The sequence below is a fragment of the Coccinella septempunctata genome, chromosome 4 (genome assembly GCF_907165205.1).
Source record: "Coccinella septempunctata chromosome 4, icCocSept1.1, whole genome shotgun sequence".
Classification (NCBI taxonomy): Eukaryota; Metazoa; Arthropoda; class Insecta; order Coleoptera; family Coccinellidae; genus Coccinella; species Coccinella septempunctata.
This window is the reverse complement of record NC_058192.1, coordinates 17,957,642-17,981,875: the sequence shown is the minus strand read 5'-3', so window position 1 is coordinate 17,981,875 and position 24,234 is coordinate 17,957,642. Positions and strand designations below refer to the sequence as shown.

General features: G+C 35.7%; 1 protein-coding gene across 1 annotated transcript; it reads left to right on the top strand.

Annotated features, from left to right (window-relative positions):
• Positions 1 to 1,128: 1,128 nt before the first annotated feature.
• On the top strand, positions 1,129 to 23,783 carry LOC123310668 (protein Wnt-11b-1-like). The gene is made up of 4 exons (XM_044894239.1): positions 1,129 to 1,375; positions 13,668 to 13,951; positions 19,762 to 20,386; positions 23,592 to 23,783. Exons 1-4 carry the CDS (start codon positions 1,308 to 1,310, stop codon positions 23,764 to 23,766), a joined length of 1,152 nt encoding a protein of 383 aa, XP_044750174.1. The 5' UTR covers positions 1,129 to 1,307; the 3' UTR covers positions 23,767 to 23,783.
• Positions 23,784 to 24,234: the final 451 nt, after the last annotated feature.

The following is a 24,234-nucleotide window of genomic DNA, read 5'->3' as shown; positions in this document are numbered from 1 at the left end:
ATTTGTACCATATTTTTAGACAGACTGCAGTTATAAATTCTTGGAATAAATTTCACTCCATTCCCGACTCATTTCCAATTCTGTCCTATAAAATCCACAAAATACTATTCCAAAACTAGTCGCGTAGACCCTGAATGGAATACGTGCACTATTTTCAACTAAGAATCAGTAAGTGAGCCCTTGAATAGAGTTTTGATCTAGGGAAATATGTATTCTGAATCGTATGTGAGAATAGGCTGCAATAGAATAGAATAGAATGATTTTCCGATGGAATTCAGTTGAGAGCCCTAGTTGTGAATGGGAGAACCAGTAGAAATCATAAATCATCAGGTTAATCATTGTCCCATTTATGAATTTCAGGATGGTTTTAGGGCTACATGAAGTTTCCGAATCTTTTTCGAATTGGGTTGTGAATTTTAGACATATAGAACTTATAATTTTATTATCTCACATTACTCTGCTTTTTTTTTCTATTTCAGATAAAATTTTCAGGTAACTTGATGGATAGACTTCCTGGATTGTCTTTTTCTTCGAGGAAAGGATCAATTGTTGAAGTGTGAGATGCCCTTCAATATGAAATATTTAAACTCATTTTGTAGGAGTTCCATTTCTTAATCCAATACACTCACGGGGAGAAAGGGTTTTTTACTGTTGGTGGTGGTGGTGGTTTGCTTAATAATTCTTCTTAAAAGAATTATGGGTTTGCTGCGTTCTTTTTTAGCAAGGTCTAAGTATGCTATATAGCGTACAGCAAACTGTCATTTCATTTTTCATGCAGAATCACGCTCTGTGTCTCTCACTTATTCACAAACCTTCAGTATAGGTGTACAAAATATTGATACATCTAAACCTATCAAATTCAAAGATAGTAAACCTTACTCCCAAATATTCGATCAAACCTTGCTAGTTGCACTATACGGACTAAACCAAGAGGGATTGAACATTCATCCCCTGCCAAAACCCGGATGAAACACCCATTTCCACATCTTGTAACTCATGAAATATAGTTGGAACTTTTTAATCCCGCAAATGGAACCCCTTTCGCCGGTCTTTTCCGAAATTGAATGGCCCCACATTCACGAAACTGTAGTTATTGAAATTCCTTCGGCATCTTTGAGCCCCTGCTAGCGCGCTCGACAACGGCAGTCAGTGCGATTCTGACTTTCGGCCAGCTTTCTAGTCCATTTGCCGCTCCGGAGCTTTCTTGAACGTTCAGCTTGCCGCGAAAATGAAGTGACGTCTTAGCCGGAAAAGCTGTCGCACTGTTCGACAAAAAGTGTGATGTGTACCTATTTGGTGCTACCAATATGAATACGGCGATATTTTTTCTGCTCGCTGTCTTGCTGGTTGATTGTGCGGAGGGTATACGATGGTTGTAAGTTGTTTTTGACGGTTTTTCAAATTCGAGAATATTTAAATGAATATGTCGACATGGATAATTTTTTTTCCGATAATTTATTTTTCTCTTTTTCTGATTCTGCAGATTTTCATTGGGATATGCTCAGTTGGAAATATTTTTTGTTTGTTACTTTTCAATTGGTTATAAAAATATAACTTCATTCTGACTCCCCATTGAGTCTCAGAAACTTGATCAAAAATCTCTTTTTGTTTTTCGCACTTTTTGGATATTCAAAATTCTGGATGCAAGTTTTCTCTACTATAGGTACCTTTACTCCAATTTTTACCAAGAACAAAATTTTGCTGACATGTTAATCACTGTAAAGTGCAAGGATTCTGAAACTCATTCAATACGTATAGAACGTATTGAAATAACCATGGCGGTCGTCCATCCAAGTGATAGTCGTGCCAAACGCTGCTTGGTTAGCAAAAAAATCATTTTCCCAATATTTCTTTGAATACATATTCAATGAAAGTGAAAACTAGTAAATGAGAGGTCTTGCGAAATTTGCGAAAAGAGTTATACCTCGATTTATCTACCAATAATAAATCATAATCTTTCTTGTGATTAATGAACTATCTTTGCTATCCTTGAATTTTTTCACGGGGTATCTACTTTTTACTTGTTTTCGCAAATGTTTACCGATACGTGGTGTTAGAATTTTTTTCAAGAACTAACAATTTATTTTTTGCTCTGTAATTAGTCAAGATATGAATATGATCCCAATTTTTCAAAAGAAAAAAAAAGGTACGCCTCTGGGATATTCAATTTGTGACAAGAAAAACTCTCCTGCCTTCAGATAGGACGCCGTTTTTATAAAAAAAAAAACATTTTAACGCTTATTCTTCATTTCCTTATTATATCAGAACTATCTGATTAAGTACCAGAACAATAAAAGAAAATAACATAAAATTAATAAACTGCCAACATGACACCCCCAAACGTGAAAAAGATTCAGCTCTGAGCCTCATTGCCGATTTACCAAGAAGTTTTTTTTCTTGAAATGGGTCCAAAAATCACCCCCATAAAGCATAAATATTGACCTTCAATTAGGAAACACCCTATATATCCTAATCAATAGTCTGAGTCATTAAGCATATTCGAACCTCTTTGTCAGATAAAAATAGGTCACCGTTTTGAAAATATGACAAGTTGAATTCAACTATCGTCCCAATTCACCCGAATCTACAGTACTTAAAACTATTGGTGTATTAAAGAAAGGGAAAATTTGCGTTAAGATGCTTTTTGAATGAAAACGGTCCCCATATGAAAACAAATCATGAGAGGTTTTTATCACAAATGGAAAGAGAAACTAAAGAATGATTTTCATTTAGAAAACCTAGTGGCGTATCACTTTTTTAAATTGACATCATACCCGTATGGGCGCCAACGATGAGCATCAAATACTTAATTACTTGTCAAAAAATGCTCAATAACTACCTAAACCACCAAAATTTCACTTGCATATCTCGACCGGTTCCAGAGCAATAATTAAATAGTTATAGCTTTTAAGAAAAACTGTGTATCGGGAAACGAAGCAGGGGCGGATGGGCTACCTCGAACCGGCCCGGGAATTTTCTTCCAGACCGGCCCACTTCAATAACGAAAAAAGTAGTTTTAAGATGGGGGTTCAGTGGAGTAGCTAGCATGAGGTGCGAGGTGCCATCAGAAAGACGTTTTGATAAACAGCCCTTGAGGATGGCACCTGAAAAGCCTTTTTTAAATTTTTTTTTACAATTCAGAAAACTGTCAAAAAATTGAGCAGACATTTTGTGGGAGCGAGAAGTTACGAAGGCGTAGAAGGGCCACATAATATTTTAAAAATATTTTTCCTTAAATTCCGACTTTGAAGTCGGAATTTAGTTAAATTCCGAGTTCAAAGTCGGAATTTAACAAAATTCCGAGATCAAAGTCGGAATTTAACTAAATTCCGAGTTCAAAGTCGGAATTCAACAAAATTCCGAGTTCAAAGTCGGAATTTACTAAATTCCGACTTCAAACTCGGAATTTTATTCAGTTCCGAACTTCTACAGGGTGTTCTACGACGACGTAGATTTGTTCCTGAATTACAGTTTGTTTTCTACAAATATTCACAGGGTGTACATTATTATTTGAGTTTTCTTCTATGAGAGGTGATAACATGATACAGACATGACATGACATGAATATTTTTTTTAGACATAACTGTTTTTTAGCCTATATTCCGGAGATTTTATGAAAAAAACTGCCTTCCCATATGTACTCGTGAGGCTCAATGGACAAGAAATCAGTACACCCCAAGGTACACTCGGTGTGCTTTGATGTTTCTTACATGAAGATGTCATTACAACGGTGAGAAAACCTCATATAGGCTGCTCTATGACGAATTGGTTCATTTCCAAATATGCTGAGATATTCATGAGAGGATTCAGATTTCACAAAATAAACACGTTGTTCATTAATAAATATTGAACTTGATGTATTTTATTGGAGAAAATTGTCATTAGGTCCATGTTTTTGAATAATTATGAAATTATGGTCGTAGACAGGTAGAGGTAAGGTTGGGCACAACCTCCCCCCACCCCAGTACTGAAATAGTACCATAAAAAGAACATTGAGCTCCCAGGCCCTCCCCTCTGTGAATATGGAAAAATAATCTATGTCGTCGTAGAACAACACCCTGTGCATCTAGCCTGTGTCGGTTTCGAAGTAAATAAAATTCCGACTTCAAAGTCGGAATTTTACTAAATTCCGACTTTGAACTCGGAATTTTGTCAAATTCCGACTTTGAACTCGAAATTTAGTTAAATTCCGACTTTGAACTCGGAATTTTGTTAAATTCCGACTTTGAACTCGGAATTTAACTAAATTCCGACTTCAAAGTCGGAATTTAATTTAATTTACGTCTTGGCATTTTCAGAAAACTCTTTTCAAATCGAAGCCGTTGATAAACTGACTTCATTTCAAAATAAGAACATTCATGAAGCATATGCAAAGAACCAAACTTCAAAAAAAAGGCGACCAGATTGACGAAATGTCTCATACTGATTTTTATTGGATCGATTCGAATTGTTATTGACTTTTAAATGATTTTACAGCGATTTTCTCGGAGATTACATACTTTTAAAAACGATTGAATACGATATCCCTAACTCTTGTGGAGCAGTTTATTTGCAATGGTATACAACTTCAACAGAGGCATAGTTCCAATTTGTATGAGAAAAACAGCCGATTATCCCCCTCGTTCTACCAACATAATTTTGAGCCCTTGAAAAAACTTATACCATACTTGAAACAACCTGAACGCCCTCAAAATAACTAACAACCCTTGCACCTCACTCGTTATAACATACAGTTGACAATCTTAGCATGTACTGATGATTTCTGGAGGTAAATTTTCCGGCACGCAAACGTGACATTAAAACCCACGTTTCTGCCGTTAGGGGATTCCGTTTCGCTTTGTTCCTCACTCGTTTATGTAGATTTCGCTGAAATATATCTCCTGCTACCCCTGAAAATCCGAAAAACATGATAAATTACGGGAGGTGGAAGGGAAACCCCGGCTCTAATTTGAATTGGGGTAGTTTTTACAAGGTGTATCAGGCAGTTTGTCTCTCCAACAACAAAAATGAAGACGACGTCGTAAATTATTTGTTGAAAACGTGACCCTCCCCATTTTTAGAGAGTTAACTATGACAGTAATGTTTGGGTATCACGAAAATTCCGAACTGCACTACACTGGTTCATTTCCTCCAATAATAAAATTTGAATTTAAACAAGACAGGTGGAAAAAACACCCTCGAAAGCTGTCCGGTATCTATCCCCTTTTGGGATTTCATCGACCCATTCGAAAGGATGAAAATTTGAAAGTTGAATTTGAAATATTCCAGCCTTTATAAAATCTTAGTTGGCTTTTGAGTTTGACTTGAAATGGTGAATGCTAGAAGAAATATTTCGGAAACATCAGAAAGAATGGCTATGAGGTAGAATTTACAGTGATTTTTTCTAGTTATTTATGTAACTGGTAGGTAATTCTTGCGCCAATTTTTCGAAAAAATCTAAAATTTTTACTTTATTCACTTCTTTTTGTTTCCAATACTCACAGAGAGTAGGTAGGATAGTTCCTAAAGAAGGACGGTTCTCGAAACTATTAATTACTAAATGTATTGTTGTGATTTTGAAAATAAATATTGTAAAATAAAAAAATTCATACATTTTTTTTATGTCGATTTTTTTTTAATATGTAATTTGATTTTTTAGTTCACGATCTTTGCATTGCCATGGATAACTTCATGAAAATTGGTAGAAGAATCGAGAAGTATACAAGAACGGTCCAACCATTATTTTTTTACCCCAATAGACTCATTTCTTCAACGTCAGCAGATTCATGAAATCAGAATAAAAAAATAACACTTTCTATAACATTTTTAGTCGAATGAGTCCAGCACAAAAGCCCTTCTCAAGCTTATGGAATTTAGGAATGTTTGTTGCCTTGTACTTCAGTTTTTTCACTCTACATACACGGTGCGTATGCCTAAATAGACCCAAAAATCATATGAACACTATAGGAGTTAAAAAACTTGTCTACTAAAAGTTGTTCCTTCAATAATTTATTTATGCAATTTTTTCTTCAAGTTGGGTAATCTATATTTTATTCAAAGTTAGTGGGACATGGAAAGATGAATTCAAATTTATCAATTTTATAGGTCTCAGATTGCTCGTTTCAGATTTATTGAAAATTGCAACGAAGATAGTCCAACATTTACAGATTATGCCAAAAATTTTCAGAAGTATCTGCTTTATAAACATTTCTAACAAATTCAGGATTATTTAGAGTCGCAAACTTCCTGTAGGCCTCTGTCCAGAAATGTTTCGTTTCCAAGATAGAGGGCTACACAATAAGAGATCACCCTGATGTGTTTGAAAGAGTTCGGCAATCCATGAGGAGGAGACTGAACTTTTGTATCCTAGCAGGAGGCGGTCATACAACAATTCTTTTGACTTGAAAAGCTTTTTGATCTAATAGTATTAATTTATCCATTGCTCTTCTCGAGTATTTCGTTGAAACGGGTTTTCAATTTTTCACTGAAAAGTGGTGCATAATAGGAAAAAAACGCCTAGACTTTTTGCTCTGAATGGATTGAGAATCATAAAAATGAGTTTAATTTTGAAAAAGGCGCAATATGGCCTAATATTTTTTTCAAGTCAATGCCATTACGCAGTTGCCGAATCTAGTTCCAATATCTCAAAGCGTTTCGAAAATATCGACAAATTCCTTATTTATTCGGAAGAATGTTATTATTAGTTAAAAAGTAGTTGTGCCACATTTGAAAATGTTTTTCGCTCACATGGGACACTCTGTATAAATATATCATTCGAAAGCTCTTTAAATGTCGAAATCAATCATCACAGGCATGAACAATTTTTTCGAATCTCCATTTTTTACAGATATCTAAAGATCGCGACAAAAGTATAGTTCAGAAGAAAGAACAGACTTTGCGGAAAAATCATTTTAACAGAGAAAAAGTCATGCCTGTGTGATATGGTTGGATGCTGCTTTCAAAGAGCTTTGTCCCATTTGAAAAAAAGGAGAAAAATGAATTTTTGAAATGCATAGCATTTCTGCTTCATAAAAACGTTCTATTCACTAATAAAAGGGCTCCGAGTTAGGTATCCCTGAAATTTTTCAGGACAAACTGCCAAAGGTAACATAATTACCTATATTTCCGATGTAGAATCATTTTGGGTCAAAATTATGAATAAATTCGGCTGAGAGACCCATAAAACCACATTTTTATTTATTCTTTTGAAGCTCTACTCAACTGTCTAATGGAATATACGGTGTCAATATTACATTGGTCGTACGTGATTCAGGGTGAAATTTAACAAAAGGCTGATCTAAATAGCCCATATTCAATAATTTCAGTATTATCTTCCGAGTGTCTATAAAATCCATTTTCGCATCCATCTGAAATCAATAAACATCCGTTGATATTACACATTCTGATAAGTATAATATATCGTTTCCGTGCTCATTAAATGGAATCACACAACTTGAGATTTCCTTTCTTCTTCTTGGAGATAGTACGCTACCCCTTAACGGTATTTGCTTCAGGATTATTGGGTAGCCATTGGATACATTAAAATCGTGATGGCCATCACAGGTTCAATGGAAAATCCGTCACAGGACACCTACGGAATGTCTCCGCGGAAAGCTCATTCAATAAATCACAGGGGAAGACTCAATTCACCAAGAAGAGGCCTTCTGGCAGCGTGAAATTGCACCATCATCATACGGCACCGCTTCGAAAACTTTTAACACCCAATATCTAAAAGGGCTATCAGAACAGGATTCAAGCTCGCATAAAACCAATCATCGTAAAATCTATGAAATTAACCGTGGAGTCATTGAAATGTGTAAAATGAAAAGATAAAATGTAATTACGGTATTGTGTTCCGCTGCATACAGGGTGGAGCTTCAGTATCGGAATGTTTATAAAGCGTGTGCATTTGATATTTCACCGCTAACGTAGGTGTTAATTGTGAATAAATATATTTTTACGATTGAAGTTGAAGTCGTGAGCCAGACGTGCCCTTTGTTTACACATCATTTAATGATTAGATGGTCGTAAAGGAGACAGGAAGAGAGTTTCCTAAAATGACCTAATAAGGTCTTGGAGGAAGGGCAAAGCACCTACGATTATGATTTGAAAATGGTTCTTTGAACATTTATGTCGAAAATTAGAGGTTATTATAGAGATTTATTGGTTTGCGGGTTTTCGTTCGTTCTATTGTGTTTGTTTCCAAGGAATTTGAACTTGTGATTTTCATAAATAACGGATTGGTGGGTATATTTAAACACTGACCGCAAAACTACCAAGAAAATTTCGAAAGATTTTCATAAGTAGCTGCCTCTTGAACGCCTGATTGGATTTTGATGCTTTGTGATCCACAAAATCAATTATTTTGTCAGAAATATATGGTCGAAATTGTACCTAATTATTCAAAGTAATATTTGAGATAAAACAGAGTGTAAAAATTGCAGATATTTCTCGACAGAATTTTGTTACATCCTGTGGAATGCAGCAACTACAACATGTCAATTAGGGCTTTTTTGGACATTTATTTGTTTGAAAAGTATTCGAGTCAGTTATTCAACCTGCCCTTTACTCGCAGATCGTTATTAATTATACGCTTCTTATCTGGAGTAGGGGTTATTATGGCAAAAAGGTGGTCAGAAGCAATTTTATTGCATAACATTTCATTTTCATTTCAAAGAAATTTTGACTCTAGTTGACACCCCTTGTTGTAGTTAATTACTGTAGTCTACAAGATATGGCAAATTTCGGTTTAAAAAATATTTACCGAAATATTTACACATTTTCACACCAGCATGTATATTAGGAAATATGCATTTCCCAATCAAAATTTCAATAAAAGTAGTGGTACGGAAGAACTGAAGTAATAAGTAGTCATTTTTCGAAAATGTGCAAAATTTTTGGTTTCCTGACTTTTCAACGATCACTAGGGAGATGATTTCTCGATGAAAATAAGCAGGGGTAGTTCCTAAGATTTTTTATCGAAACCAAATTCCCGGGTTCTAAAAAATACTGAGTCATAAAACTATACATAATATGAAGCACTAAGTAGATGTTATACTCACACAATTTTTTTAGATCTCATAACTTTGTTATTAGGGGTTGGAAATAACAACATGTATTTTAGCGGAAGGTAGTCATTCTATGGAACACTTATACGATGAAATGGAATGAACAGTGATCAGAACTGCTTGTAAGTTTTTATTTATTCCGAGAAAAGTATCGATTGTATCGAAATTTTGTAAGAGACTTTTTTTCTCCAGAATTGAATGAGAAACAATAAGAGAATTTTATTTTTCGAAAATCTATTCCACAAATACAATTTTTGAAGGAAAATCATAAGGGGTTGTTATTTTCAACCCCTAATAATAAAGTTATGAAATCTAAAAATATTGTGTGATTAACATCTACTTAGTGCTCCATATTATGTATAGTTTTATGACTCATAGCGGGTTTCAGAAAACTTTGATTGTCCAATCGACGATTTGACAGTCACTCAATTTCTAAAACGAAATCACTGAAACTTTTTTATTTCTAAATATATTGAAGAAGTAGCAATTGAGACTAATTGAATGGGCGCATGAACATCATAATTTCATGCGAGAATAATATTCTGAATGATCATGACTGCATTATCGATTGAAAACAAATTGACGTCTATTTGTCAATCAAGCGTTGATTCCCCGATCAAGCTTTTTGAAACCCGAGGTCAGTGTTCTTTAGTACCCGTAAAAAAAATTAAAAACTGCCAACTTGCCATCGCCTTCCAAAGGCTGTATCTTGGAAAGGAGGTCGATTTAAAAAAAAAATTATAGAAACTACCCCTGCTTATTTTCATCGAGGAATCATCTCCCTAAGTTCTTCGCATTTTTTTACAGACACCCTGTATAGGCAAAAATACGGGATGTTTTGATTGCACACACTAATTTTTTATTTGAATAACGTCCGCGTATTGAAGCGTCTCAATGAAATTGAGACAACAATTTATATTCTCAAAATATCTCTGATCTGAAAGAAAACCCAATTTTTTCGAAATAAGTTGTGTGCGGGTAAATGAAAATCAATTTATGGGTTTCAGAGTTCTTATTTTGAGTTTTTATGAAAAAGCCTGAGTGATTTCAGTTAAGAGTTAACTTTGGTTGTGTTCACATGAGTTATTCATAATATCATCGCGTATTCCTCGTTTTCTTGAGAACGCTTGGAAAAATAAATCTAACGAATTTCTCACCACCTGCGTAGACTTGGTCGCCTGGAAGGGGTAGTTCCCACTGAAGAACCCCGACCCCTGCACAATTACAATCATCCCTTCTGGTATAAATTAGGGCGATAACACGGAACCTTGTTGAATAAGGGAAATTACATATCGTGAGGAGTTCTCAACTTTTCTGCTTGTGAAGCAACCCATAATTAACACATGATATTGGAGTGGTTCAGGTAGTCACTCAGGGCGCCTCTAATTACAGGTATGATTGCCAGTGGCGTGCTGAGATAATCTCGCCCTTGAATGCTGCTTATCTCACTGATGATGTTTCAACGTGGTTGAAACTTGTGAGGACAAGCTGACCATATTGTTCTACTGCTCAATATTTCAAAGATTTAACACAAAATATTTGCTTTCAACTAGGGTCTCTGCTAGGGTTTTAATGGAACATCCCCTCCGCCTTGGCATAGCGGAAGAACTCACACCTCATATATCAAACATTCATTAATCACTTGTGATTTATGAGCTATTAAACACTGGTCTATCAAACATTATGGTCGAAATCATAGACAGAGTATCTGAACTGAACAAAATATATAGATACATACATGCAGGGTGTCACAAAACTACTGAATCAAACGTCACACCACGATAGAGTAGATCAAATACTATCGAATGACACCAACATTAGTTGGGCGAAAATGTACCGTTTCTGAAGAAACCTAACCTAAAGTTGATGATTTTCGAACAATTTTTTCAATCAGGCCAATTGTGTTTAAGGATAGCGTTTTTCTCCCATATTATCACCCCTATAGAGGGGGTTTATTCTGGGTAATAAAAATTATGTATTATAGAAAAAACAATTGTTTTAATTCACATTTACTTAGGTTATCGATTAACTACTTGAAATAATTTCAATTAGGGGAAATAACAATAATCTTAGTTCAATATAATTCAAAATCGATATCTTTTTTCACAAACTGTACCTGTGATTGAGAAAAATAGTTCGAAAACCGGCAACTTCAGGTATTTGAATGAAATTCTGATTATTTTGGATACGGTATATTTTCGTTGAACTAATGTTGGTGTCATTCGATAATATTTGGTCTACTCTATCGTGGTGTGACGTTTGATTCACTAGTTTTGGGACACCCTGTATACTAAACATATAGTAATGTTGCAATGTCAAAAGTTGCTGTTTAATATAACTTTCTGTTCAAAATCCTTTCCCTTCCAACTTGCAGCCCATTAAAGGCATTAATTTTTCTACCTGATTAGAATACTGGTACACCAACTTCTCGAGAAACATCTCGAAATGAAAAATGAAATAAAAGCTGTGGAAGTGCTCGATTCAGATATTTTCAGAAGAAAAACATTTCTAAGAAATTGGGACAAATAAAAGTGAATTGTTTGAGAAAGACTAGGAAGAGTTAAAAATCCAACGTCTGTATTGGATCGATATAATTAAGATGATTTTAATTTTGAGGATTCATAAAGGGTTTTTAGGTAGAAGAAAAAACTTGACCCTAATATCGATGTTCTACCAAGTTCTTCCTGCTTCTTTTCTACGCCCTTGGTGATTGTGGCAACTGATTGGGTTTTCTGGGTGCCAGACTGACGGTTCTTTTGTCTCAAATTAGCCTGATTTATTATTTATTACTTTCGTTCTCCAAATGAACGAGGTTGTGCACGATATATCCACATATTAGTTATGATGCACATTCCACATACATAACGAACTTTATGACATTCGTTATGATTCGGATCGCGAACCTTTCAGATAATGTACAGGGTGGTGAAGTTTACTCACGCATTCTTTCAAATTATAACATTTTTATGTTGGTTTATTTTCCGCAAGATATACTTCCTTTTTGAAATTAATCACAGAATTATTGAAAGAATTGATGTAGGTAAAATGAATTAAAATATTAGGTACAAACCAAATTTTCAATTTTCCAGGAAGGCCCAAAAATTAGAGTCATTTCAGTTAAATGTGATATTTAAAAAAATTTAAAAAAGTTAGTCCACCCCAAACAAAATATCAAAAAGACCTCGCGAATTTTACACAATGGTTTACCAATTTCTACTAACGACTATAGAATAGAAGAGATAAAATCGATTAAAAAAAATAAAGTTAGTTAGGGAGTTGATTCCAAACTCTCCTTTTCGTAGTCGTGGCCCCCTCACTGTACTTCTGGAGGATTTGTTCGATTTATTCTTGACCCTTGTAATGATTATTTTTATTGCCTTGGTTGGCGAAATGCAAAGAGATGTATGAAAGGTATGTATGAACGGTGGGTTGTTTCTGTAACAGACTTTGTAGAAATTAGTTTATATAATATATTTATTATTTGTTATTTATTGTTCGTGTCCCTTCTTTGGATTCCCCCATTTTTTAGGGCTCATTATATTTTTCGAACCAGATCACAAAATTTGTATTTTGAAGGGTTATACACAGGTATTTGGAGGAAGGTTCTTAACGAAAAGCTATGGAATAAACACGGCAAGTTTTGTTGCAAATGTACTGTACTGTACAGTATGTATTTCTCTGTTCATTTCAATTCGTTTTAGAAACCTGCTGGTCACGGACTTTGTGCATTTCACGTCCCGAATAATTCCTCTGTTTAAAATTATTTGTGATTGAAATATTGTGATTGAAAACGACGGACAAGTGTTTTGTGTGTGAGGAGATAATAAAGGAAGACGATGAGGATGCGACTGTGAAAACAAGTCGTGCTCAGTAGGAAGAGCAGGGATGGAAAACATTATCTTGTTAAGAGCGGTGATACTGTAAAAAAAAAGCATGTTTCTTGTTATAAATCCGAAAAGAAGAAGAAAAATCTGGATGCAGAGCAGAAAGCAGTTGCTACTTAGTGGTTGTGAATGTTCAAAGGTGACACAACTTCGAAATGTTTTGAAATAGGTGAAAAACGCTTTTCATGCCATCCGACGCAGAATTTAATGCTTGAGCTTTTAATAGAGATCACTTTCATCATTAAAAGGTTATTTCAGAAGATATTTTCACAAAACTGCTGTTAAAACGCATATTTTTCATTTTTCTCAAAAATATGTCAAACTTTAAGAACCTGTATAACGGAAACGGTTAGTCCGAAATACCTGCGTCTGCTCTTATTTAACGCAAAATTTTATACTCTACAACATTCATATCAGGCTTTTTTCCGAAATTTCAAGTCTTACACGAGATATGATCGAAAAACCGCACAAACACCCGTTTAGGGTGGACATTTCAGCGCCCCGCCCCAACTTATTGGCAATTCCGCCGAGGGAGAAAACTTAGGATATTCGTATTGGGACATACCTGAAGCCAATACAGCAATAAATTCTTTGGTTGCAATTTTTTCATAATTGAATTCTACTTAACTAAGGGGAAAACCAGTTGATATTTTTAATATTCATCATAACCATAATAACGCGGACGAAACCGCGGGTTGAAATTAATAGGTATTACATAAAAGTGAAATTTCTTCAGATCCCTCCAACATTCCAACATCCACTGGAACCTCTCATCGGCCAACAACAACCCATCAAGAGGTATACGGTCAGGCCTACGATCTCCATGTGGAGTTGCAAGGAGAAGGTACGGGTTTATCAAGATCCAGGCGAAATTGTGCAGGTCCTGGATGGAAACCATGCCACACGTGCAGATGGCTGCTACCATAGCCGCAGATACTTGCCAGAAAATCTTTGCAGACAGACGATGGAACTGCTCTTCGATAACTAGAGCACCATATTTGATGCCCGACTTGACCAGAGGTAAGAATGGCAAAATGATTAAATTCCTAAATTTTCTGTTCATCTACCAATATCGAATCAAAGCAAATAAAATCCACATTTAACTTATATATAAAAGTATTCGTTAGGTCAATGAGTCAAACATTACCTACGTGATAGTCCCATAATGTAAGGTGATAATTCTTTTTTACACCTTAAAAAAGAACCAAAATTATTGAAGGCAAGGGATAAAGAACTTTTCAAAATACAATTTTTCAAATATGAACTGTTTCGAACAATTTCGAAGTTAAAACAAATTGAAAAGAGCCGTATCCATAAGCCTATAAAGGGATTAACATTATAATATTTTCTTTTAAATTGATGTAGATACTTCTTGTACTTAGCCGAAACGAAAATACGAAATATCTTCGTCTGAAATATAACCAGAGGAAAATTACAGCTGCTCCTGCTATCCAAGACTTGCAATTTCATATGCAGTCCTGAGTTGGAAGCCAACAAGGAGACTGTTAATTTTTCAGGGGCTGCTGTCACTGACAAAGACATTATTGGCTCTATTTCGTGAAAATCACGTAGTCCGAGCACTACACTGAGTCAACTTCGAGCTCCTAAATATTCAATTTGTTGTTGTGTTTCTTGTACGAGAGGACGTTGTTAGAGCACATTAACGTGCGAAGTTGGCGCGGAAGTTTCAATGAGATTCCGCCGGTATGGAATGAAAAGGGAATCCTCCAAATGTTTTCTTTAATCCATAGGACAAAATCTTTGTAAAAGAGTTAGGAAAGATATGTTCGATCAAATAATTAAGATTTCCTTGAAAATTTGTAACTACATAATAAAAAGTGGTATTATACTGTAACTTGTAACTCAAGTTTCTTCAGGACATTTGGAATTTATTATTATTTTTTATGAATATTACTGTTACACATTCAATAGAATAAATGGAGAATGATCTGACGTTGAATCGGAAGTTTCAGCCTAAATACACTGCGCAAAAAAATTAACGCACATTATGGAAATCTCAAATTTATTCTACAACTGAAGGTGTTCTCAATGATATAATTATTTTTATCAGAATTAGGGAGATCGGCCACCGAATGCGAGGTTGAGCGAAGCTGAGAGTTTTCAATGCTAAATGATGAGCTACGTCACTCGATTCGTAGCTTGTCGATTGTATTAATACTGAAAATGCTCAGCTTCGCGCAACTTCGCATTCGGTGACCGATCCGCGTTATGCATGCATATGTTATCCACTTTCAACGGTTTTCTTCAATACAGATGTTTTTTCCCAGCAGGAATAAAAAAAGATGATATTATCAGATTTTGAATGTATTGGCTCCATTCTAAAATCAGTTGTTCTCGATCAATTCTAGTGATCAATAGTTTTTCTTTCGTTTGATTTTCTACACTCGATCGCTATGCAACGCTAAACACGCAATTTGACCCAAGAGGAATGTGCCCAAGCGGTAGTTTTGCGAGAAGAAGGGTGGACATACACAAGAATTGCAGAAAGGTTTGGAGTTTCCCATACAAGTGTGTCCAGAATGTTGCAGCGATTCAGGGAGACAGGTATGAATGTCCGAAGACCAGGACAGGGTCGACCACGGGTAACAACTGCCATTCAAGAACGTTACTTGAGAGTTTCTTCGTTGAGACAACGGTTTGCAACCGCTCGCCTCGTTCAAATTCAGCTTGAGCAAACTCATGAGGTGCAAATTAGCACTCAGACAATAAGAAATCCCCTCAGAGGATATGATTTAAGGCCTCGTGTCGCGGCAAGAAGCCCAGCTCTTACCCCAGCCCATCGAAGGGCGCGTTTGGATTTTGCGAGAGAGCATATCCATTAGGAAGAGGCCGATTGGGAAAGAGTTCTCTTCACAGATGAGTCTAGATTCTGCCTCTACCATTGTGATCGACGTTCCCTTGTATACAGACGTCCACATGAAATATATGCTCAGTGCAATTTCCTGAATACTACTGGTTTCGGGGGAGGATCGATTATGGTATGTGGTGAAATATCTTTGACTGCTCGCACAGACCTAGTGTCAGTGACCTGATAATGGAGCTTTGAATGCTGATAAGTATATAAGGATCATTCTTGAAGAGCATGTAGTGCCATTTGCCCCATACATTGGTGAAAAGTTCATTTTTATGGACGATAATGCCAGACCCCATCGTGCGCGCATCGTTCAGGAGTACTTTGAAGAGGTTGAAGTCTCTCGAATGGAATGGCCAGCAAGAAGTCCAGATCTCAATCCGATTGAGCAGGTTTGGGACAACCTCAATAGAAGGCTGAGAAGTTCAGAAAATCATTCAGCTACTCTTAATGACTTAGGAATCTAACTCGGAGAAATCTGGGAAGGATTAGATCAGAACATTTTAAGATCACTCATTTTGAGTATGAACCGTCGTTGCCGAGCTGTAATTAACGCAAGGGGTGGAAATACCAAGTATTAAATCACTTATCCGCATTTCAATATTTTGAAAATTGTTCATTTCTCTTCTTTCACATAAGATTCGGTGAAATCCTGAATTTTTCTTTCATTTAATGTGTCTTATTTCGTTCAAAACCTTCCCGAGAGAACATGAAAAATCACTTATAAAGTCAATGTAGAGTTAACTTTCATTAAAATTGAGATTTTCAGAATGTGCGTTAATTTTTTTGCGCAGTGTATTAAAAGTTCGCTAGAAAATAGAAAAATAAAAACTTTTTTAAATGGGGTAAGCATCTCGTTCCCCGAAAATATTGACTATATAACTACGCCATTTGCATGTGTCAAGGTTCAGGGCTAGTTTGGTCCAACTGTCATATAATTAATGCATATTATCCCCACTTGCTATTACCTAAGTAATACCTACCGCCTTTACGCGAGATAGGAATTGTAAAGATGATGAATATGTGAGCCATCGAGATCTACTAATATAATAATAATAATAAAATCAAAATAAGAGAAGAGACTCTTATAGTATATGGAGTTTGGATACCAGTCACCTATAAGTCGAATGTGAAACCAATTCGAAGTGAGGGGGATGAACTAATGAACGCCAGCTTCGTTACCGTGTTACCAAACCAAACCCAAAGGGTGGGCATATCCGTTGAATAAAAAGGGCAAATTATTATCCTTATAACTCATCCCTCATCCCATGATTATGAGATAAACTCAGACCGAGGTTTCTCTAGGAATGCTAGAAGTCTAGGGCTAAAAAATCCAGAATTTTCTAAAATTCACTTATTTATTGTTTATCATTGTTAATTCCTATGAATTTTATTGAAAACCATGACGTACACTCAGTTTATCACTAAAGTAGAGAGAAGTTTAACTCGATCTATTCGGAGGGTAGCTTTTGGGATTTCGGAAATAGAATACTCCCCTCATGTTCAACTTTAAAAAAACGAGGACAGTATGGTGAAAAGGTTATCCTCAATTGGAAAGCCGATTCCAATTTCCGTCCTGGAGTCGTCCTCAATAGTCCACATGATGAATTGCGTGCGAAAATCAGAAATATGCATTCCGCATTCAGCCCACGATCCTTATTTGATGAAGTATAAAGAAAAGTCAATAATGGAACAAGGAGGATGAGAAAATCCGAGCGCGGGCTGTTGTGCAAAAGAACTACAGCTATTCTTCCCCATTATACGTATGTCGGATGGAAAATTGAAAATTGGATCGCAGAATCGTGACTAGCATTGGATACTAAAAGAAAATTATTGTTGTAATTCAAGATTTTTCTCGTGTTCGTGAAGGGGGCGGCTGTCCCTTGAATAATTTCTGGCAAAGTTAAGGGGGGAGGAGGGACTGGGTTTTCCGCTTTTCCAGACTTGATTCGTGTCTGCGTTTTTAAAATAAAATTCTCCATTATTCTTCGTAGAGGGATCTGAATTGAGATATTTTCGGAACCAAAAATGGTTGCAAGTACGGGACTGCGAAAGGTGACTCCGCATCGCAAAAATGAAAAAAACGTAAACATATGGCTGGACAATGAATGGTTCAGTACCAAGTTCATCTGATTAGATGCATCAGGTCACTTTCGAGAGAATCATAATTGTTGTATCGTGCAATTGAGGGTGAAAAAAAATGTAGAAAATCGAGGTAGTTTCTTGAAAGTGCTTATGTTAGTTATGTTAAAAAGTGCTATGATGTTTCCCCATTTCATCCCATTTTTACGACGATTGTTGGAATGTTCGAACAAGAAGATTGTGATGCCCATTATGAAAAAATTTGTCATTATTGTATTGCGAAGAAGAGATTTCGTCGTGCAGTTATTCGTATTACCGGATCTTGTGCGACGGTTATAGCTCTTGCTCTTCCACCCCCTGAGTATATGCAGCACTTCTACTACTACAATACCGTGTCCAGGCTCCATTAACTAAACTTTGCAGAACCGGAGACGGTTAGCTCAGCAATTAGTAGTTGGAGTAGTTGGGGGCTTTTGAACGCATTGTGAGTCTGTGACAATTAATCCACAATTGATATTACACAACACCAGAATATGATATGCAATAGCCCATTATAGCACATACATATACCGCAAAAAAAATATCATTCAACTATAAGGAATGAGTTTCTTGCATTTTTGCAATTGCGCAATTATGTTCCATGAGGACCATATTTATGTGTGTGTGTTGCTACTCCACATGCTATGTACAGAAATACTGCTAATTCGATTCAAATGCAAACAATCAGCTTTCTCTCGAATTCGTCTCTTCAATTTGTGAGCAGTGGACAGGTCTTAGCGAACATTTTTGCACTTCTTGAAGTCCAAAAAGTTCAGCTACCTAAGTTGAAAATCAAATTTTATGGAGTCGTGTTTCTTCAAGCTATCCCTTTCAACTTCTCACTACCTACATGTGCCTATTATTTATTATATATTATCCAAACTTTTGCATTTCGGAATGAACCCTTGCCGATTGTGTTCAAATACTACAAACTGATGTCAATTTCAAAATCAAATGAGGTTGATACCTAATTAAAAAACTAATGTGTGGTTAATGCTAGGCATCTTCCTGAAGAATTTGTTCTTCAAACCCATGTCATATTATTTTTTTGGCGCCCCGAGAAGCTGGCACCCAAGACAGATGCTTCGGTTTGCCCCTCCTTAGATCCGAGCCTGTTGAATAGTGACAAATTTCTCTGAATATCTTTGAAATTAGTCTCTGGATGAACGTCGAACACACACTCTAGAATTGTTCTACGAATCTGCCTCGTCAGAACATTACCTCCGTTCGGACCTCGGCTAAAATTAAAATCCCTAGAACATTTACGAAGGAATATATCGAGCCTTATTCCGGTGTAACTGCCTACAATTGAACAATTCGTATGCCTTGTCAGGATCTTATCTTTGCGATGGCAACGAGGGGTTTTTACATAGCTGCGGAAAGCCGTTTGGCCAAAATCAGGAAATTCTCAATAGGGTTGAGGGGAAAACAGAGGTAAGAAGTTATATACCATGGATACAGTAAAAAAAAACAATTCTATTTTATTATATCTATTCAGAAATTAGTTTCAATAAATTTTGGCTTCCGAATATGCAAAACGAATGGTCTATTATCAATGGTGTACCCACTATATAGATACATATAGGATGAGATTTATAATTCTTGGAGATATAATCAATCCAATCAGCAACTTTTCATATATTATAATACAAACAAATTCCTGGATTTTTTTGCTATAATTTTGGGCTAACTTTAAGTTAGCAATCATATGAAGAGTGTTGATGTTTCAACCCCGTTTCGAGTGCTTTGAAGGCTCACTTATACACTTGTACTTGTATCATAATATTCCATATTTTCATTGAGTATCATATTGAAATCAAACTATGAATTGTTCCAGCAACGAGAGAGCAAGCCTTTGTTTACTCCCTGAGCTCAGCGAGTCTGACCTATGCAATGGCAAGGGCATGTTCCAGTGGCGCCCTTTACCACTGTACATGTGCAGTTAAACCCACAGAAACCCCCAACGAAAACTTCCAGTGGGGCGGATGTGGGGACAACCTCAAATGGGGCGCATCCTTCGCCAAACGGTTTATAGACAACGCTGAAAAATACGTGGCTAAAAAAACTAGAGAGAAATTGAAAAAGAGAGACAACAGTTTCGAAGGAGAAGAGCAAAGGAAATATTCATTGCTGAAAACTCAGATGGCCTTGATAAATCTCCACAATAACAGGGTGGGCAGGAGGGTGATCTCTGAGAGTATGACGACTCAGTGTAAGTGCCATGGTGTGTCTGGTTCTTGCAACATAAAGACCTGCTGGAGAGCTTTGCCCTCTATGGTGGAGATAGGGAGGAAGCTGCTGCAGAGGTACTCAAATGCCAAAGAAGTTGTTAAGGATGTATTGCCTGATGATGTTGAAGAAGGATATAAGCATCCAGGAACCAATCAATTAATTTATCTCTCCAAATCACCTGATTATTGTACTAGAGATGACAAACTAGGAAGTTTGGGGACAGTTGGAAGGTAAGTGTTCAATTTTTTCTACTTGGTAATACCGAATTCGTTAGATACTGAAGGTTTTTAAGTCATCATTTTCTTGATGTTCAGTCAGTTGGAGTTTAGAGTAGTTTTCCAGGGAGAGAGACACTACATCTCGATCGCTTTTGTATGTACTGTTACTGAAAACAGTGTAAACTGACAAAATTTTGAATTTCTCAAAAATAATGATTGCGTTTTAATATATAATACATATATTATATTATAATATACCTAATAAATGCACGTTCAAATTTTGCGAGCTTAGGATTTTTATAAATTAAAATCACAGCGCCCATTGAAAATTCCGGCATATAATGTTTATTTATATACTTCGCTAGCACTTTTCTTCCCTGGGGCATAACTTATGAGGTACCGGCTAAAGGTTGTCATTATGAACAATAAAAGGTAGGTATATAGCAAGACAAGGATGCAGAAAATTCAATCAGAACAATTCAATCAATTATTACTTCATGTTTATATGGATGAGAAAATAATGCGCATCCATCCTTCATTCCAATAAATTAGTTCAACATATGCACTATTGTTACATATTTCCTATATATTATAAGAGTATAATTTTATATCGCTCAACAATTGTCCTACCTTGATTATATCTTGAATGCAACGGCACAATAAGATTAATGTGTTCTTGGTTGTCTTTTGTACATTGAGAACAATTTGCCCGCCTACATATGAATACAAATTATTCTCGTTGAAATGATTTTTTGTCCTTGCGAAATGATGCCTAAACCATCGTAGGATAAGAGCATTGCTGCATTGATAGGGGCCTCTATAATAAAATTAAATTACAAAATTTTTACTGACGATGAGGTTTTTACCACTACAAGTGTTTGGCTATGCCAAAATATAGCTCGTTTAGGTTTAGCTGGGTAATGGCTTTAAGTATTGAGTTAATACTCAATGGTGAAGGTAATGGAATGCAATAAACTATACCTAAGAAAGCGAAACACACGTGTAGGTGTTAAAAAATCATCGTTATTAGAGAAAATTTTGGAATTTAAGAAAAAATTGCTTATGTTTACCAATTTTTTTACCGAAAGTTTCATATGAAAATATAGGTTTTCCATTCTTTATTTTTAAGATCTCTATATAGCATTCTATATTTAAATGCAAAATATGTAATTTAATTTTGCATTGTGAATACTCTTTCTCGAAATGTATTTTCTATTCTAAGTATTCAAAATAGGAAGATACTTTTTATGGGTATATGGTATTGCAAAATGTATTTTTCTAACGACGATAATCCAACATAAGCAATTTTTCCATTACCTATGTATTATAGTATTCCAATTTCATGCTATCTACATCCATTCTTATTCTTATGTATTATGTAGATATGGAATTCGAGCATACCAGATAACTTTCGATTTGATCGAAGAAATGGAATATCGCATAGCAAAGAAGAAGACCGACAGATAATTAATTAAAAAGTTTCTAGTCAAGGACAAGTATTTGTTCTATTGCATTCGTGGATATACCCATAAACCTTTGAAAGAACATTTAAATCAGAGTGAATCCTGCCGAACACCAATAACAAAAAGTTATAATTGCCCCTCGAGATTTTGGCTTGCACATTCTGGCGCAATTATCCACCAATTAGTTTCTTTTAGAGCCAGTCTTACAGGCATCGCTAAAATCTTACGAATTTTCGGCGGTCACAGGCCTGAATTATCAGTAATTAGAAACCAGGAATGTACCAGCACAGATTACAGAGAATGTACCAGGTCGTGCTGAAAAGTATTCGGAACTGCACGTCATCTACAATCTCAGAAAATTCTCTGAAAACCTTTTCAACTGTCTTCAATCAGTCGAATGGATCTGATCAAATGTATAGGGGTAGTCAAAAGTAGGTATCTGCGTATATTTCTTCACTGCAATAGCAGTGATTGTCCTGTTGACCTCCATAGTCTTATCGGCGTTAAAATCATACTATCGATCTCGATATCTATTTATATATCTATCTGTTATCTGTAAAAGAGTTGTTCACGGAGAGGCAGACATAATTCAAGCAGTTTAAAAATGAATTGACAAGAGGTATTTCTTATCATTTTTTGTCAAACAAAAAAGTTAAATAAAAAGAAGTAAGAAGAGTAGCATCGCATCGATAGCGTCCGTGGCTTGTGCGTTAAAGCGTCGGCTTAGTATACCACTCTTTGCATGAGTATTCAACCTCATTCAATAATGGTATACCGCAAGGTACTGGATTTCGATCCTGGGCTAGATAAGAAACTTTCTACTGGTACTGGCCATCATTCACTGTTGGGTTAAAATTAACAGTGCTGTGCCTAAGGTGGCGTAAGGACACAAAGCCTACACAGAACGCAACTGGTTCTCCGTACAAGCTCACAGAGCTTCTGAGGGGTACTTCGGTAACTATAGAGAATCAGGATAATACAATGAGCGAACAATAGCGAGGATATATATCAGTTTGTCGTAAGGAACGACATCAGTTGATAAGTCGGCCAATATTATCTACTCAACTATTTCGTTTGACCATTGAGTAAAAACCATGATACTCAATGGTTTGACAAAAAAAGATAAACGAATATCTCTTGAATAAGAATTTGATACGCATATGTAACTTGATCAACCCTTTGAGAATGGTCATAAAAAAGTTAGGATTGCCGATTAAAAAAATTATCGATGAGGTCGCATATCTCAATAAATTTGGGACACGCTGTATGTAACATTTTCTTAAATCAGAAAGAGCGCAATTTAAAATACTGATCGACCTCTCCCAGCATATTTACAACAAATCAGTGACCAAGAGCGGTCCTACGAGGGAGGTAGAGGGGGTAATTACCCTCCTCAGAGCACAACAACCAATTCGACTTTTTAAATTTTATTTATGAAAAAAATAACAAAAATAATATAATAATGATATGAAAAGAAGTACGATTTTGAAAAACAAATTATATAAATATGGGACTGCAAATACTTCGAATTCGAGATACTTACAGAGGCTGTTACTTAAAATTTTAATTTAAAATTCTATAATGACCCCGACCCCATAGAATTCAACCTAGGGCCACCCTTGTCAGAGACTCGGAAACAAATCAACTGTGTTTGATTTACTGAATTCATTCCAAGTTAGAGACTCGCACTGTATTTCCAAATAACACATGCAGCTTTTGTTGAAACCAGATAACGTTTTCTTTTCAATTTGCAGGCAGTGCAATGTAACGTCCAAAGGACCTGACAGCTGCCGTTTGTTATGTTGCGGTAGAGGATACAGAACTGTAGTCGAAGAGAAGATCGAACGATGCCATTGTAAATATTACTACTGCTGCTATGTCAAATGTAAAGTTTGTAAGACCACCAGTTTGAGATATGAGTGTAGCTGAATTATTGGTAGTCACCAAGAATGCAGAGTATTTATTGGAAAAAAATAATATATTGCTTATTTATTCCGAAGAGAAAAATCATGTAGTAGGAAAAAATTACATATTCCAGGTACAAAATTAAGAATATTTATACTTATCTGAGAGAATTAGGGGTCAACACCACAAACTTAATGCTTCTCGATCTGTAATATAGATTTTGTTTTATATCAACACCTATAACACTAGTATGCTCAAGTTCTGTCTTTTTATTGCTCTTCATTTTTTCTGTCATGCCCATCCAAGAGTTCAGACTCATATAGAAAAAATTTCATAATAAAATTTACCAACATTTTATGCAAGCATACCTGCCATTTTCATAACATTTTGTTAAGAAGTTAATAACGTATGAGCAATCCCAAACACGGGTATCAATTAATAAAATAACTATTAACCTTGAGCCAGAATATCGAATACAAAATGAAAGAAATA